This window comes from Daphnia magna, linkage group LG7, assembly GCF_020631705.1.
Source record: "Daphnia magna isolate NIES linkage group LG7, ASM2063170v1.1, whole genome shotgun sequence".
Taxonomy (NCBI): Eukaryota; Metazoa; Arthropoda; class Branchiopoda; order Diplostraca; family Daphniidae; genus Daphnia; species Daphnia magna.
The window spans coordinates 11308995-11326713 of NC_059188.1; the positions used below are offsets into that span (position 1 = coordinate 11308995).

Below are 17719 nucleotides of genomic sequence, written 5' to 3' on the forward strand. Positions count from 1 at the left end.
ATGATTATTAAAATATTCAGCGTCAATGCGTCATCAATGACGGCAACGCCAAAATTGTAGTAGTTCCCCGTCTGCTCTGGGCGTCTGCTTTCAATTGCGATCACTCTGTCATCACGTTGTGTGATGCTGCAACTGGTATTATTCACATTGTTTATGTTATGTACTGGGGCTAACTAGTTAAACTACGATGGACACTTAAGTTAACTGAGCTTTATGACATTTTAAAAAATCAAAATGTGGTAAGTTGTGGTGCCAGCAAATTGATTTTAGAACGCTCAGCTCCTGTTACCTAATCGCAGTTCTTTTTGTTTCAGGACCTATCGAGAATGAGCATTGAACTATTGCGAGCTCCAGTTCGTCGCTCGAAAAATGCACCATGAGGTTTTTTTCAGTGTTTGGTTTACGTGGAGGTGTCAGTCTACATTTAGATTAATGTAAATAAAATAATATTGCATGTATTCTGGAATCTTTCCTGTATTGATTCCCTATTTGATATTTCAGGAAGCTGGTGGCAAGCAGGATATCGTTGGATAATCCAGATAGCTGTTTGACAGACCCCATTTTCGTTTCTTGCGTGGCCATCTTGCCATGTAACCTTGCTAAGAAGATTCTCATGGTTTCTGCTGAATCTGAAAAGAATGAGATAGCATTTGTTAACTTGTGAGGTGGGCTTCCTTTAATGATTAATATTTTAGTTTCTTTAAGTAGTTAATGTTTTTCCCAGGAATTCTCCAATGTAGCACCAGGGGTGTATTATACTACCTAACTGTTTGGTCATGATTGTGGTGTAGTGTTGGCAGTGCTCATGCCAACACTATCTTTCATGCCAAATGTTGATCAAAGGCCTCTCACCCAATCATTCGTTTGACAGGAATATAATCAATATTTGTATGCTACCATGGATGGCCTACAGAGCAAGAAGGAAAGAAAAGGTAATAGTTTGAAACTTTTGTGTTTAATACAGTAGAAAATTTGAAACACTCTTTAGGCTGCGATGGAGGAATCCATATCCCTTCTAAAAATAGAAGTTTGTGACAATTTTAACAGAAGAAGACAACGTAAACTAATTGGTGTGCAATGCAAAATTGTATAGATTAAAAAGGAAAAAAAGATTAATGCTTCCTATATAAATTCAGGCTGTAGTTTTAGATCTGGATGGTTTTCTGATTTCTTCAGTTAGAATGAAAGAGGTTGTCTTAGACAGCACTGCAATTCACCCAAATTAAGTGAGTGATCCTTATATTTAGTAACTTATGTAAGTTGTTTACCCTAACATTGGACTGTGCAGCAGAAGCAACTGGCAGAAACTGTTGTGATCATGTGTAATATGTATTTGTTCAGAAAGATGAGAAAAAAAGTATCACACTTTGTGAATAGGGATTTCATCTGCTGTGACTGATAAAGAATCTTTAGTGAAATTTCATTGTGACATTGTTAGGATGTTAGTCATTCAATCTCTTATTGCAGTCCATTTGGTAGCTAAATCCCGTTCACAAAGGAAGGCAAATTACCTGAACTTGCACGTCAAACGAATTACAAATGGCGTTCAGCAGTTTCGCCATGAGGGTATCCTTTAGTCTTCTCTTGTTAGCAATAGGAATTGCAATCCGTTTTCAAATTTATTTTAACTTGCATGGTTCATTAGACAGGGGCTGCTCGCCGTGAAAGGGGAACTAATTCTGGAGGTATTACAGTTACTGTGGTTTATTGGTAAGCTAGCAAATGTTTAGAGCTTACGATTTTTTTTTTAATCTTTCATAGAATACGATCGAATTTATCGCTGCAATGTTTTCCTCCTAAATTATTTTGATATGCTATTGGTGTCTAATTGGGAGTATATCCGTTCCTTTTATATCCATCAATGCATCCAGGTTAGTTGTATAAAAAACAAACTAGTTATATTATAATAAAAAACTTAAAATATATATAATTTCATATGGCAATCTTTTGAAAGTTTAAGAACGAATCGTCTTGCAATATTTTATTATTTGTTTTAAAAGAATATTTAAAGCAAACAATTCAGAAAACAAGTCTAACTAACCGTTTTATTTGGTCTCTAGTTCGAAATATGTCGATATCTCGTCGAGCGATCCAATAATTTGTCGTGAATTCATTTTAGCTTCGGTAGATTAAATTCGGATCTGCTATATTAAGTAGATGTTGGTCTTTCTGTTAAAATTCAACCTTTTTCATTTATTTGTCTGTTTTACATTTTCTTACCCTTTTCATTCATTTCTCATTGGTAAAGAATTAGAAGAAGAATCGCAGGACACCAAGATTGACAGGAAGACGCCAGGGATCATAAACCAATGACTAGACAACCACGTTGTTAATCATCGTTCCTTCGTGATAAAATGTTTCCCCGCTCCCTCCCTTCAGTGGTAATTGCACATAAAGAAAACATGTAGAGAATAGTCAAATGTATATTACAGCATCAAACAACATCTAATGACGTTGATCTCGCTAACTGTTTAACATCTTTTCCTTGCTTGTTTTAATGTAATATCACAATTAACATTCCACCATGGCTATATCCAACAGTTAATGACAACAAATTTTACAAAGTTGTAATTCAGTCCATATTGAAACCTAAACAAGCAGATTAACATGCTACACCAAAGATGAAAGGGAACTTCTTCTCTGTGCCATACTAACCAGTCTGCAATAACAAAGGACCGCATTTTCGGGATTCGCACACAATTTGGGGTAGAGTTCGTGTGTTAGGAGTATATACCAAAAAGTTTGCATATTTGGCCAAAATTCAGTATTTTTATTTTGTTAACAAACATTCCCAAATTTTATGGAGATTACAAGTCTCTGATGAGTATCGTTGTGTGCTTTGTAGTTCTGAAGTTCTTCGTTACTTCCTGTACACTTCCGTAAATACAATTCCGTGTATAAAAGGCAGTAAGGCACCCTGAGTTAAAAATCAAGTCGATCATATACGAGTGTGTTCCATATTCCAGAATGCCTATAGTATAAGGTTTTTAAAACCTTTGTTGCTTCGCATTAAAACCTCAAAGATTGAACGCTACCGTCGTCTGTCATGTCCGCCATTAGCTACGTAGACATGTAAACATTTTCGCTCTGTTGTTTTTTCAAGTTTTTCCCTTGTTTTGTGCATCTATACCAACGAGTAAGTAACCTGTAATCATTATTTTTATTCAGGCGTTATTATTTTGCTTTACTTTTAGAGTTAAGAAGGTGAAAGCCTCTTATGTTAACCAGCAATGATAAGTTGAATGCAGATAGCAAGCAAGCCAATGCTCAGCTGGTGCTTTGAAAATGCAATCTTCTGATTTTTCAAAGGTTTAATATCCCCCAGTACTTCTTCAGAGTAAAGCAGAAATATTATTGGCAAATTTTCTGCTAGACTATTACTTGGCAGTGAGTCTCTCGCATAGAATCATGAGTAGACTTAAAAGGATTGGCTGAATTGTTTCATGCTCGATCCCACTAGCTGAGCTATTACTATTTAACATATCTTCCTTTTTCATCTATATCTAGAGAACTAAATGGCTTAATAACCTTTTTCATCTTTGTATGTCTTGGTTTTACTGGGAGGCCTATTAGTAATTTTCATCTATATTTCTTTCAATATTGTGATACTTCAGTGTACTAGATTTCCTGTTTTGAACTTCTTGAATCTTCATTCAACTAGCATAGCTTTATGACAACTGTTTGTGACATACTTGTTGAAAGGAGATTGAAGATATGGAATGTTTGATAATCGTTTAGCTAAAGATTCCCTTTTTACAGAAGTAGCATTCCCTGCCTTCATTCAGTTTCATCATTATGCTCCCAGTAGTTCTAGGAAACTCTTCATTTAGTTTTTGTTTTAAGTTTTGTCATTTTTAAAATCCTAGCAAACCATAATCATACTTTGATCTCTTTTTTATCTATTCTTATGTTGTCATTTTATCTTATTTCTTTACATCTATTACACAGGGTCAATAAAAAAGAAAGTCCTGATAGCCGCCTCATCGTCGCCTTTGTCTTCGCCTTTGCCTTGGCCATCGTCTCATCGTCATCTTCACCTTTGCCTTGGCCATCGTCTCATCGCCGTCTTTGCCTTTGCCTTCTCCATCGTCTCATCGCCGTCTTCACCTTTGCCTTCTCCATCATCTCATCGCCGTCTTCGCCTTTGCCTTCTCCATCATCTCATCGCCGTCTTCGCCTTTGCCTTCTCCATCATCTCATCGCCGTCTTCGCCTTTGCCTTCTCCATCGTCTCATCGCCGTCTTCGCCATTGCCGCCGTCTTCGCCTTTACCTTCGCCATTGCCCTAGCGCCGTCTTCGCATTCGCCCTTCACGGAAAAGTCCATCGAAAAAGGATGCAGCTCAGCAGACAGCCTACGGCGATGGAAGGAGTTCATCGTGGATCGTCGGCTTGGTATTATTTTGTTTTGTGTAGTGTTATATTTAAGTTAACCCGTTGGCTGCCACCCCGTTTGCGTCCCATTTTTTTTGTAGCTTGTAGGGACCGGGCGCTGTTCTGCCCCATGGCCATGGGGGGAACAGTCGCCGCGCCTTTAGGCGCCGTAGGCAATGCACCAGTAGGGACTTCTCTTTGTCGGCGCGGTGATAGATTTCCAGGGGTGTGCATTCCCGGAATGGTTTCTATCACCGTGCCAGCCCGGACTTGTCTTCGGACAAGTCCCATCTTGTTCGCGATCCTTCTGACGTGATGCGTAGCTATAGTAGTTTAAGCAACCTACGGGTTGCATGGCCTGGCAGCCAACGGGTTAACTTGTTAATTGTATATGTATGTATATGTATGCATATTTGTATGAATTTGTGTATGTAATTATGTATTTGTAAGTTATGTGAAACAGTGGTGGAATTGTTGGGTGGAGGTGGGACAATAAAAATAATTCAAATTTAATTTACTTCGTTTCGCATTTAATTTAATGATCTAAAATCTAGAAATTTTAAATTTTAAATTTCGTTTTATCAATCGATTATACTAAATCTCAAGCCGTCGTTTCAGAATGTGAATAAACTTACTTTTTTACAAGCTAACGAAGACATGCACTTTTTGTCTTTAAAAAAACCCCAATGAAACATCAAAAAACAATTGTTAAAGAATCTCCCAGTTTAAAATTTCTCATTGACTTGCAATGTATGTGACGTGAGATGTGACAAACTCAACGAGCCAGTAAAGAACAATGTCAAGACCAAAATCATCTTAAACTTGTCTTTGTTTCTTGTGCGTGAGCTAATAATTCATCAATTCAAGATTAATACTGGAAATCTTGTATTTAAGTAACAGAACAACAATAGCATTCCTTTCTGCCACTGAATGACTCTGCGGCCACCACAGCACATCAGGTACATCCCGAAGACCTGAAAGTACAATTACAAAAACCTTTAACTGTTAACAATAAATTCTAACATCACATAATGTCACCTCCAAGAATCTCCGAGATCTAGATAGAGAAAAAAATTATATAGAACCACTTTCTTTACTTATCACCTTTGGTACAAATTGGGTGTATTAGACTAAAGGAATGAAAATGTGTTGGCAAAGCCAAGCCAAGCTCCTCCTTTAAAACTTTAAAATATATGTGTTACGATGTTTCTTTGACATGAATTTTTACCGTAATACCTGTGACAACTCTGCATTGATTGAATTCAAAGATGCAACTAAATATACACGGAATCGGTGGTGAAATTTCAGGAAGAGAGACGGTTGTTTAAGCATACATCCTGAATTTCAAGAGGAGACACAAACGTTTTCTACGAGATCACTAGACGTTTTCTAACGAGATCTAGATAGAGAAAAATATTATATAGAACCACTTTCTTATCTTATCACCTTTGGTACAAATTGGGTGTATTAGACTAAAGGAATGAAAACGTGTTGGCAAAGCCATGCCAAGCTCCTCCTTTAAAACTTTAAAATATATGTGTTACGATGTTTCTTTGACATGAATTTTTGCCGTAATACCTGTGACAACTCTGCATTGATTGAATTCAAAGATGCAACTAAATATACACGGAATCGGTGGTGAAATTTCAGGAAGAGAGACGGTTTCTTAAGCATACATCCTGAATTTCAAGAGGAGACACGAACGTTTTAGCATCCATCCTCAGTCAGAAGCCACGCGAAATGGAACAGCTGATGGGATAGCTGACATGCCCATAAAAATTCTATGGAGTTAGTTATTTCTCTGCTAGATGTCTAGACTTTGAAACCAAACTTGAAAGTTGAAAGCCGTGCAACTCAGCATCCGCCGAAGGCATAGGCCTTGAGTTTGATAAACAAGTAACACTTTTTTCAAGTAATTATTTTTATTAAAACATGTATTCAATGAGCTCTATTACCCCTACTGTAGTATTATACAGAGAACTTAATTATTGGGGAAAACATTTTTAAAGAAAGAAAACTGAGGTCTAGCGTTTAAATTGTCATCGTGAGAGCCCTAGCGGCAACACTCATCTGCCTTAAAGCCAAAGAGCTACAAATAGAAGGAAGCGTGGGAGTTGTAAGCACTTTTAACGAAAATGTTTAACGAATGGAGAGAATGCCGGGAAATACTTTTAATGAATCTCAATTCAATTCTTCAACAGAAGGAATGGCTATAGTTACTGGGTTATCTGCAGTTCCGAGAGTTAAGCATTTCTGCTTCTCGCAGTTCAAAGAGACTTCTTTGAAAAATTTAGGGAAGTCCATTTATTCTGTTTTGGCAGGATCCGGGTTATTATGGAAGAGCATTTCTGCTTTGGACTTTAAATTTTTAGCCTTTTCCTCCATCAAGAATCCGGTATGTTCTAAAAGCTGCATCCAAGTCTTTGGAGGCACTCTGGTTAATATACCATGCTTTATCAACCACTCCTCTAAGGTTTCATTTTTTCGTACGGGTTCCTCATCCAATTCAGATTCGTAGGTTTCGCCTAAAACTTCGTCCCTGGCGTGCTTAACTGCTACTTGCAGTGTATCAATTGCTTCGGTCAAAGCTGCGGCCTGTTCGTTTGCCAGTTGTTTTGCTGCTTGTTCCCGTTTCAACGAAATTTCTTCCACCTCCTTAACTTTCTCCTCAGCCAATTTCAACGCCGCTTCATTTCTGTGGTTTGAAATTTTTTGTTCCAGCATATTTTCTTGGGTGGTTTGCTTAAACTCTGTAAGCTGGCGCTTCGCTTGTTCGGCAGCCGACTTCAGGTGTTTTTCTTTTTCTTCATAAAGAGCTTGTTGGTTGGCAAGTTTGTGGGACATTTCTGCCCTTAATGCTTTTGCTTCCTGCGTGGCTTGTCCTAACAAGTCTTCCAGTTCTCGTTGTCTTTCCTCTGCCATTTTCATTGCCGCTTCATTATTATGAATTGACATTTTGAGTTCCATTATTTCTTCTTGGGTGGTATATCTTACTTTCATAAGCTGACGCTTCGCTTGTTCGGCAACCAAGTTCTGGTGTTTTTCTTTTTCTTCATAAAGAGCTTGTTGGTTGGCAAGTGCATTTGACATTTCTGCCCTTAATGCTTTTGCTTCCTGCGTGGCTTGTCCTAACAAGTCTTCCAGTTCTTGTTGTCTTTCCTCCGCCAATTTCAGTGCCGCTTCATAATTATGATTTGACACTTTGAGTTCCATGATTTCTTCTTGGGTGGTATGTCTTACTTCCATAAGCTGACGCTTCGCTTGTTCGGCAACCAAGTTCAGGTGTTTTTCTTTTTCTTCATAAAGAGCTTGTTGGTTGGCAAGTGCATGGAACATTTCTGTCCTTAATGCTTCTGCTTCCTGCGTGGCTTTTCCTAGCATGTTTTCCAGCTCTCGCTCTCTTTTCTCTGCCAATTTTAATGCCGCTTGATCATCTTCTATCGAAGCTTTTAGTTCCGTTGTCTCTTTGGCGAAAGTCTCTTTTAATTGCTCGAGCTCATTCTTTGCTTCTTCAACAACGGATTCAAGTTGTTTATGTTGTTTTGAGTGAGACTTTTGATCGGCATGTGCATGTAACATTTCTTTTCTTAATGCTGCTGTCTCTTGTCTGGATTTTCGTAACATTTCTTCTAGTTTTTGCTCTTTTTTTTCTGACAATTTCAGTGCCGCTTGAACACGTTCATTCAAACTTGTCAGTTCCATAATGTCTCTGGTGAAAGTCTCTTTTAATTGCTGGTTAACGGTTGAGTGTTTTTTCTCGACAGACAAGAGGGTTAATTTAAACGTGTGAACCGATTGCATTAAAGTGGATTTCTCAGCGTCGAATGCGGCTTCCAGTTGTAGGAGCTTTTTTTCAGCATTTTCTACCGGCTCTCGCAGAAGTTTTATCCTTTTTAATTCAGCTGTCACCAAAGTAGCCGGCAGTTCACTTGTTATTTCATCCGGGTTGTTCATGGAATTGTTTCCATCGGGTAAAAAGCCAGCATCTTCATGCAAAAAACTGGCTTCTTCTTTGATTGGTGATAACGGTAGCTTTATTTCTGGTTGGATTTTTCTCGGCGATGGTAAAGTTTCTGGGTGTGGTAAAAATACATTCAGTATGGAGTTTAAAATCCATCTTAAGCCGAATAAGAGAAACGGTCCGAGAAAATAGACTAAGAAGTCGAAGAAAGAGTATTCCATTTTGAATTTTCTGAAGATACTGCTTTATGTGAACTGGGCAGTTATACAAATTCCGACTTTATATATGCTCAACGTCGTCCTTATTGCCACTTCCACAGGTCTTCGAAGTCCTTTCTTTTCTTAATTATGAATAACAGAAAACCAAATGCATAATCCTATCTGTACACTAAGAACTCCAACATTTAAAAAATATAGTTCAATTAAAAAAGTAAACATAATAATCCTATAAAATATTTATTGTGCCCATAATAATACCAATGATTACATAGGAGGCCAAAGGTACAGTACATAACAATGAACCATCTAATTATTATTTAGCAAAAAGAATAAAAACATGATTTTAAAAATAAACTTAATTTATGAAGTCTGTTGGAAAACTTAAAATTTAAACAAAGATATAAGTTGATGCCTACTACTAAAGTCTTAATAAAAGTTTCGTTTTCATGTTAATAACCTGGTCCCAGAGCCATTGAGTTCTATCGTTATCCCCTAGAGGATGTACTGTTCCATTTTCCTTCAAAAGTGAAAATATGTTTTAGTGCAGTATTTTATTGGATTGATTTTGATACGAATCTGGGATTAGGATAATACTATTTTACTAATTGTCTATGATATTGATAGCAACTGTCTGCTATCAATATTGTTTATTCTGTGTATTCTAGGCCCCTCAATTAATGGTGCATTAAGTATCTGCAAACAATTTGCTGTTGTACCCAATCACTGAACCTGAATACCCTCAAGAAAGAGTGAGACTGGATTTCTCAGCAAACGTAGAAATTTTATTTAACTGACCATTATTCCCCAAGTGTAGAACAGCCAGCATTGATTGATTACCTAAAAAAAAAACACACACAAATCAGCATCCCGTGAAATTAATAACGAATACATTACTTTACTTATTTTATGATACTAACACACATGTTACTTGTCATTCATGATCTTTACCAAAGTGCACGTCAACGCCATCTAGTTTTCCTTCTGAAACCCAACGAAAATAGATTTTACTTAAATCAGTATAATTCTTGCTTTTAAGTGCTTGAACTTTACTTACCTCAGACAGTTGATTCCAATTTTAAATATAAAAACATAGAATATCAACTACTAGTTGCAAGACGAGAAGCTAAACATTTGTAGCTTGACGAATAGAAGTAATCAGAACTTCATTTGGTTCACTGTTTCATTAAAGTAATGAATCTTATCCAAAAAAGATTAAAAAGTGTTCATGTAGTTGGCGCGCTAGTACGCTATAGCCCTCCGTGATACAGCACAAATTATTCAGTATATTTCAAAAACGGCTGATTTGATAGAAATTGAAATTCGGAATCAGCGTTCATTTTGAGTACATTTAGTGATTTTCAACCAATTCTAATTATATTGGGCACTTTACGCACGGAGTGGTAGTCCCTATTGGAATGGCTAAATGATAATTTAAAGAAAATAGCCTGACAATTCTTGCTTGTATGCTATGGCCCTACGGAGTTCCTATCTCCTGACTAACCCACCAGGACTCAGTGCAACTGGATTTCGCAGAAATAGCGTCGTTTGCTTGTAGAGAATTTGTATTTGGCGGCGACGTTGGATGGTTGATGACGGCGCTACAACAACCAAGAACCAATCCGAAACGAGAGAATCATCATTCTGTCGTCTGCTGCAATCGTCGGTTTCTTTCAAACATTCGTTTGCTTATTTCTTTCTAGACGGAATCAACTGTTGGAAACCAATTTCAACGTTCATTTCAGAGAAGAATGTACAAACTCTTTGTGTTTAGCATTTGCGTTTTTCACGTTTACGCTGTCCTCGATGCCAATGAGGGACCGTTATCTTTGGATCCTAAGATGAACAGACCTGAAGAGAAGAAATTCATTCCAACTAAAGAGTGGCACGTTGTAGCTGAAGGTATTTTTAGATTTAAGATTTTTAAACTATGATTCCTAAGTTTTCTGTTGGTTTTTGTAGGCCAAGCGATACCCCCAGGCCTGCATGTCAGAATTGATATGCAAACTGGAAAAAAAGAAGCCAAACTGCTAGAGGAAGGAAACGATGGAGGAAATTCAAATTCAGCCTTAATAAGCACAGAGACTAGTGTAGATGACTCAATAGAAGAAGTCAAACCTGAGCTTGACTATTCAGAAATCAAAGAAGCATTGAAAAAGATCAAGAATGATGCCAAAGAAACCAGTGAAGGGAATGTTGGCAAGGGTTTCCGAACTTATGATCAGATCAAAGAAGAGATGATGGAACTTGAGCAAAGCATCAAGACTGAATATGAGATTGTTAAGGAACTTGTTGCAAAATATTTGAGCACAAAAGATGATTTGGAACGTCAGCTCATCCTCAGTGATTTGGAATTCTATGTCCACCAATATGACAATGCCCAGGATTTTGTAAAAATGGGAGGTTTCAGTGAGGTTGTGCTCCCTGCTCTGAATTCTACTAAAAAAGATTTACGGAGCTCCGCAGCCTTCTTATTGGGTAAAGGTTAAACTTTCAAAGTAAGAGTATGAAAACTACTACAAGTAACGTTCGTTTTTCCAGGCTCAGCTTGTCAAAGCAACCCGAAAGCACAAATTGCTGCAATGGAAAGAGGTATTCTTCCCCATTTGATCAGACTCATTTCCTTCGATCCGAATCCCGACGTTCGTAATCGTGCATTGTATGAGATCTTTTATGTTTCTTTTTTTTTTCTTTTTTGCTATCTGCAAACACTTTCACTTCAGACCGTCCTGTTTTTCAGGTATGCAATCTCCAGTATTATTCGCCATTTCCCATTGGCCCAAAAAGAATTCATTAACCACGGAGGAATGACGGCCTTTGCGGATATCTTTCTCACCGGCTCGGCAGATTCCCTTAAGCTACAGTTGAAAATTGTCACACTGTTAGGCGATATCATTTTGGAGAAGGAAATGGCAGCGCAGCGTTTGAAAGACTTCACTAGGAGCGAGTTGAGTGAAAGTGCGAACGAAGCGGAGAAGGCCATGTTGGCGGAAAAGTTGCGCCAATACGAAGCGGCTGGCATCGAGAAAGTGCTAGTCGAGCAGAACTTTTGCCGTCTATTGCCTCGGCTTTTGACATCCATTGGCAACGTTGATGATAAAGAGACGCGCAGAGAAGATCTGAGTTTCATACAAGGCCGTCCTTTGAGAGAAGAACACGACGTTGTCGAGAAGGTCGTTCAAGCAATGTTGATTTTAGCTCGATCATGCCGGACGGATTTCCAATCTGTCCGCAACCAAATTCAGACCTTGGGAGAAAGGTAGAAATTTTTCCCAGCAATCAAAATTTCTCGTATGGAAAGTAATGATGAATTAACGTCTTGATTTCTCTTTTTTAATTACTAGGTACCAGGAGTTAAAAAATGTGGAGCAGGCTCAAATGAGTTCGAGGACTTCAGACGCCGATAAAGATTCAATTGATTTATACTACAGTAAAATTCATGACATGTGTCAGCAATTGTGGACGCAGTTGCAAAAAGATGAACTTTGAATATTCAATCGTTGTATTTCTAGATTAATTGTTATAAAGGCAGACTGTTTACCTTTTTACGTAAACACGACTCGTCGATCGTGAGATTTTTCTCTTTTTTTTCCATTCATCGTCCACTTTTATACATGCGCATTCATTCATACACAAACAGGCACACTCTGTAAATTTAAATTTCGTTAACGATTCAAGAGGAAAGGGGAACAACTGGGAACATAAAAGATTCTTTTTGTCTTTATCATTTTCTGTTGTTGTACACACAAGGCTCCTGATAAAAAGTGTAGTGACGTTTGTGGCTCTGCTTTTTGCTCAATTGTCAACCATTAGTTTTCATCGTCATTTCCGAATGCTGGTGCGAGTAAAACGAAAAAAATTGGGCAAACCCCTCATGGAGCCCCAGCTGGGCAAAGAGCCTGACGAAGTTGAAGTACTCGAAGACCTGGACCGGGTGTTTGGCGGCGACGGTGGCGAAGGAGGCGGGTGCATGGCCGTTTGACTTTGTAGCCTCGAGCTGCTTTTATAGCCGTTATCCAGCCTGGAGTCAAAACAATTAAAATCAATACAATTCAAGAACAAAATATAAAAAAAAAAAAAAAGAGAACAGAAGGAAGAAAGACAACAACTGAAAACATGGAAAACAAACGGAATATTCAACTTTGCTACGGTTCTACTAAAATTGCATTTAAAAAATACCGTACCCGTCCACCATTCCTGTCGATCGGTTGTTGGATAAACTAAAGACTTCGTGCACGGTCGGCCTTTTGCTGTATGACTTCTGTGGCTCTTCTGTCAAACCCCACCCAGTAAAAACGAGAAATCCCGGTTGGGTTGAATTGAATAATGAAGACACACGATTAACGAGGGAACGTCACACACACAAACACACACACAGATGTTCGAACATACCGAAAAGTGGAATATCTTCATAGAGGGAACCGGATCGTGGAGCCCACCGGCTGTTGGGAGAACCGTTCGTCGGTTGAGGAGAATGGATTACCATTTGACTGCGAGATACTTTCGGACCCCATCTTGAAAAGGTTCCATTCACAATAATTAGATTAGAAAATCAAAAAACAGTTGCAAAAATTCACGCTATTTAAATCTTACGCGCTGGCGTCGACGATGCGCTGACTCAAGGCCGATATGAAACTACTGTCGGAGCACCGGAACTCGATACGCTTTTCCTCGCCTTCGTCATCGTCCATGGCGGTGAGGACAACCTCGCCGTGGTCGTCGGCCATGGTCGCGCCCTGATTGTCAAAGAGAAATTGAAAACATGTGCTTCCGGAAACAGGAGGGGGAAGCGTAGTACTACGGCACGTGGCGCGGCGGTACAAACACACACACACACTCAAAAGCAGCAAAAGAAAGAAAGGCTGATTACTTGGCCAAGCGAGACGGACAGAAGAGGGTTCCGATTCTTGTCTTGTCGATGTTCTTTCTTTTTCCAGAAAGCCAAGTTGAATCCGCTCAGGGCCGCCAGCACGGTCGGCGGATCCGATTTGCTCGACTTGCTACTGCCGGAAGCTTTCTGGATGATTTTATTGTGATGTTTCAGTGTCACATTGGCCGTCTGCTCAATCGATAGGCAATCTGGTTCGGCGGCAAGACGGCAGCAAAAATGGTCGAACAGAGGCAGCTGGTGGCAGGGATTTTCTAAATTCTCAAGCACTAGATCGTGAGATTTGACGGAGTCGTGCACCTCATCCAAACCGAGTGTTACGGTGGCCACTAGATCGAATTTCGGTCCCACTAAAAGGAAATACGAAAGACGCGGAGAGATTCGAAAGTTGAGTATCTATGGTAACGTCAATCGACCGCAAAAAGAAAACGATGAAACGAATGATAATATTTACATATCGCTCTTGAGGCCGTGAGAATCTTTCAGCGTGGCCGATAATTTGCGGCCCAACGTCCGGGAAATGGACGAGTGTAGCGATTTTTGCAGCTTGCGGGGCGTTGACGCGATAGACAAATCATCCTGCAGCATGCACGAGTACACTTCCAACTTCAATTTGAAATCTGGCTGGGCAGAAGTGCTGTCGAAAATAGCAAAAAAAACAAACAATTTTTGTAATCATTCTGAAAATTCTGCGGACAAACATCTTTCGCCATTTTTAAAACTGATTTGCTTAGTTTTAAGAAAATCTTACAAGACGAGCGCATCGGGAAAGGTGATGTCGGTTGCTGAGCGGTCGACGGGCGTGATGAGCGACGTGTCCATCACTTCGGTGCCAACTTTGGCCAAGCAAAAAACGGCAAAGCGGCGATAGTCGCCGCGATTTTTGAAGTGGTCCGTATCTTTCCACATGAGCGGGAAGCGTAAATCCGTCAAGCCGAGTCGCGCCGGGCACGCCGATTTCCTAATTCCGTTAAGCCGATTAGAAAAAGCAAAAAAAAATGTATATGGGTTCGTGTAATACGAAAGAGAAAAAAGCAAAACAAAACACTAGCAACGAGCGTCACAGCTATTAATACGCGAAATCTAGACGAATGACAGCAGTCCGTTATTTTTAGTAGAAGAAGTTCAAATTGCCGCTAGACAGGCCATCATTCGGTTCATCTATCTCTTCTAATTCACACAAAGCGTAACATTTTACAGCAACACTAAAAATACAATTGGGCACAAATTCTTTATATTATTTCTGCGCTCCCCTTCCCACAATTGGTTACGTCCCTTTTGTTTTTGTTTTGTTCTTGCGGTGCCATTTAAAAAAATATATATATTTATAATATATCAAAAATAATAACATCAGACATACCTCGTGCGGGATGAGGACGTTGACGTTGTTACGGCGGCCGCCGGTCTCGACAACTCGCGTTTTCGCGATTGCAATTCCGTCATGTAGACATTCATGCGTTCGTTGGACGTGTGTAACGTCTTGGCCGCTTCCAGGGCCTGGCTGGGATGTTGGCAGGCGGCCAGCAACTTGGTTGTACCTTCGCGAATGCGGATCTCGACATCGATCTTTTGTTCCAGATCGTATTCCTGGAATTTACGTACGAAAAAAAAAGAAATTTAATAAAAATGAGGCAATCATCATCATTTAAAATTGTTTGCCTTTTTCGCACACGAATCAAAAATAGATTTTCAAAATAAATAAATGAATAAACAATCCGGAGAAAAGCAAAACACATAAAGAAGAACCAAAACAATTGAATCGTTTTTTTTTTCCTTCTTTCGAGCCATTTAGTTTGTCTTGTTTTCTGTTGTTTTTTTCAGAATGGACGACACAAAATGAATGGTGCAAGTTATTTCTAACGCGTGAGAAGCAAAGGAAAAAAATAAAGGAGGGCGGGTGGGCGCATCAACGGAGGAAGGAACAAACCGAAAATGATGGGAAGGTGACGTGACAGCTTCTTTGTACGGTATCAAAAGGTCAACTGACAGTTCGACTCAAGTGGTGTGTTGGTGCGAACGAGTCAAACAACTCAAGAGTCAGTCAATTGAAAAAAAAAAAAAAAAGGAAACATTCTCCGACATTAAAACTTGTTTTCTTATTTTTCCAATCATTTCTTTATCCGGAAAGAAAAAGAAAAAAATGCGTACGAAAAAGGGACAATCAAATGGCTGACCGATTGGCCTTCAACAGCCATCCTCTTGTGCAATCTGCACACCTGTCACGTTTCATTTCATGAAGTCGTTGTCGTCGAAAGAGGCCAAAAACCAGTTGGGAAAACTTTGAAAAAAAAAAAAATAAAATAATCGACTCACGATCACGGCTCTCCCATTTTCCCCTTCATTTTTAAAGGCCACCTTTGCACAAGTAAGAACTCGTTTCCCAAAGTCATTCGTTCACGTAACTTGGCGAAAAAAATAAAATAAAATAATAAATTCGCCTGAAGCGGGTCGGCTCTCTCACACAGAACCTCCTAGCCTCCCGTCCACCCACCTCCACAACCTCAAATGGCACGGCAATGGCATACATGCACGCAGAATCCGTTTAAGGAAACACTGGGAAATTCCAGGCCCCGTAAATTTCACGCGAAAAGAAAAAGGAAAAAAATTAAGTAGTATGTGTGCTAACCTTCATATGACTGGCGATTTGTCGAATGTAATACAAATCTAGGTCGTGTGTTAAAGAACCAACAGATGAGTCAGAAATGATGGCCTGATGATTAGCCACATTGGTGGTTCGCTGGACGTGCTGATTCGACATGAACATCATGGGCAAACTTCGCCGACTTGACTTTCTGGCACTTGCCATTATTTGTAATTTCGTTTAATTAATTGCGGCAAAACAGAAAACAAATGAATCTTTTCACAAATTTTTGATATCCGTTTCGTTCTTGATTTCACAAGAGCACAAGGGGACAAACACAAAAGATCACAAAATCAACAAGAGTTGAACGCTACCACTGGATGACTTAGCCGCAAGAGATTTGGCAGCAACGAGCACGTCCATCTTCCACCCTGGCCCGTCGAGCACTGCCAAATGTTAGGGACTAGAGAACTGAACTGAACCGAACCGAACCCGACCAACCCAGAGGCGAGAAGCACAAGAGGCAACTAACACAAACTATATTGCGGCATCAACAACAGCTGAAAAATAATACATTGGTGTGTGTGTGTGTGTGTGTGTTCTTCTGTTGTTGTTTTTTCTTTTCTTTTGCTCTAAAACAAAAAAACACACACAGACAATTCTTCTCTTTCCGACGAGTCACGCACTGATCGCGTAAAGCCAACAAACGCAGATAGAAAAACCAGTTTCGTCCGTGATTTTTCTTTTTTTCTTATTTCTTCCAATTTTCCCAGATGCTTTGCTTATTCTTACGAGTTTAGAAAATGCTCTCCCCCCTCGTCTCTCGCTGGAAAATCTTTTCGATTTCCCTGGTAGGCAACACCACCCTCTTCCATTGAAAAAAAGGAAATAGAAAACTGTCTGTCTACGTGTAAAGAAGGACCCGGGAGAAGAAGAAAAAAAGCGAGAGAGAGAGAGAGCCCAATTAACGTGCCGGTCGTGACGTCCGACGATTTAAGAAGACGTAATCGCAAAGTCTTGGCAGCTGGCACGGTGGCACCCAACAGCAGACACTAAATGCGCACCGAGCTTGCTGGACTCTGGGTTCTTACGAACAAGGTACGCACACGTACACTAAAGGTGTATGTATATTTATACCCTATTTTTCGTTTGTTTTTTTTTTACGTTTCGTAGTCTGTGAGTTATGAAATAAGCACATGGGGCGGAGGGGGGAGTTTGTCAGGGCTGAATGGCTGGCGGCGGGTGGCGACGTCGCTGGGGGAGGGAGGAGTGTAAAGAAGGTCTCTCAGTCTTTAACCGCTATATTTCCCTGGAGGCCCTTCCCCGGCCCTGTCAGCCCTTCACTTTCGTTCGTGAAGTAAAAGAGGGAGGTAACAGGGGAGAGTCGAAGACCAACTAAATCAACATTGTGCTTAGAGATAGATTTAAAAAATTGAATAATAAAAAAAAATCTATTTGAAAAAAAAAGAAAAACAAGTTAAAATGAGTCGAAGGAAAGGGAGCTAAAGAAAATGCTAATCCGACGTCAGATGAGAGCGTCACGGGGGCAAAATCGTAAATTAAACAATAGTCACTGTCTATCTCGACTTGTTTTTTCTTCTCTTCTCTTCGGCTTGGCGTACACACAGAGAGCCGCCTGCATCGGATGCCCGTGTTTGTGCGTATAAATATAAATGATAATATACGAAGGCAACGCACGCGA

The 17719-nt window shown here is 39.6% G+C and overlaps 3 protein-coding genes and 1 long non-coding RNA gene across 27 annotated transcripts; 2 read left to right on the top strand and 2 right to left on the bottom strand.

Moving 5' to 3' along the window:
• Positions 1 to 66: 66 nt before the first annotated feature.
• Positions 67 to 4827, top strand: LOC116926366. 15 transcript variants are annotated; one of them, XR_004396037.2, is made up of 8 exons: positions 68 to 239; positions 315 to 434; positions 502 to 665; positions 725 to 1070; positions 1137 to 1226; positions 1468 to 1685; positions 1762 to 3136; positions 3949 to 4826. It is a non-coding gene; the product is annotated as an uncharacterized LOC116926366 (long non-coding RNA). The 15 variants fall into 15 exon arrangements; XR_004396044.2 differs by having other exon boundaries at positions 69 to 239; positions 1646 to 1685; positions 3949 to 4825; XR_004396032.2 differs by having other exon boundaries at positions 69 to 239; positions 725 to 932; positions 989 to 1070; positions 1137 to 1685; positions 3949 to 4825.
• A 413-nt stretch (positions 4828 to 5240) lies between these two features.
• Positions 5241 to 9528, bottom strand: LOC116934518 (nuclear mitotic apparatus protein 1-like). Of its 10 annotated transcripts, none has more exons than XM_045176449.1 (5): positions 9451 to 9528; positions 9347 to 9388; positions 5951 to 8445; positions 5609 to 5896; positions 5241 to 5554 (listed from the first exon to the last, which is right to left on the bottom strand). In XM_045176449.1, the coding sequence occupies exons 2-3, from the start codon at positions 9375 to 9377 to the stop codon at positions 6677 to 6679; spliced, it is 1800 nt and encodes a 599-aa protein (XP_045032384.1). In that variant the 5' UTR covers positions 9378 to 9388; positions 9451 to 9528; the 3' UTR covers positions 5241 to 5554; positions 5609 to 5896; positions 5951 to 6676. The 10 variants fall into 10 exon arrangements, with proteins under 10 accessions (XP_045032384.1, XP_045032379.1, XP_045032377.1 ...); XM_045176444.1 differs by having other exon boundaries at positions 5951 to 9280; positions 9451 to 9519; XM_045176442.1 differs by having other exon boundaries at positions 5951 to 9388; positions 9451 to 9525.
• A 543-nt stretch (positions 9529 to 10071) lies between these two features.
• LOC116926318 (nucleotide exchange factor SIL1) lies at positions 10072 to 12121 on the top strand. Its single transcript, XM_032933166.2, has 5 exons — positions 10072 to 10450; positions 10511 to 11026; positions 11090 to 11207; positions 11289 to 11807; positions 11893 to 12121. Exons 1-5 carry the CDS (start codon positions 10300 to 10302, stop codon positions 12035 to 12037), a joined length of 1449 nt encoding a protein of 482 aa, XP_032789057.2. The 5' UTR covers positions 10072 to 10299; the 3' UTR covers positions 12038 to 12121.
• LOC116926303 (rhotekin) lies at positions 12033 to 16552 on the bottom strand. The gene is made up of 9 exons (XM_045176454.1): positions 16063 to 16552; positions 14797 to 15023; positions 14188 to 14397; positions 13898 to 14073; positions 13419 to 13786; positions 13142 to 13284; positions 12941 to 13062; positions 12733 to 12820; positions 12033 to 12569 (listed from the first exon to the last, which is right to left on the bottom strand). The coding sequence occupies exons 1-9, from the start codon at positions 16240 to 16242 to the stop codon at positions 12371 to 12373; spliced, it is 1713 nt and encodes a 570-aa protein (XP_045032389.1). The 5' UTR covers positions 16243 to 16552; the 3' UTR covers positions 12033 to 12370.
• Between the last annotated feature and the right edge of the window lie 1167 nt (positions 16553 to 17719).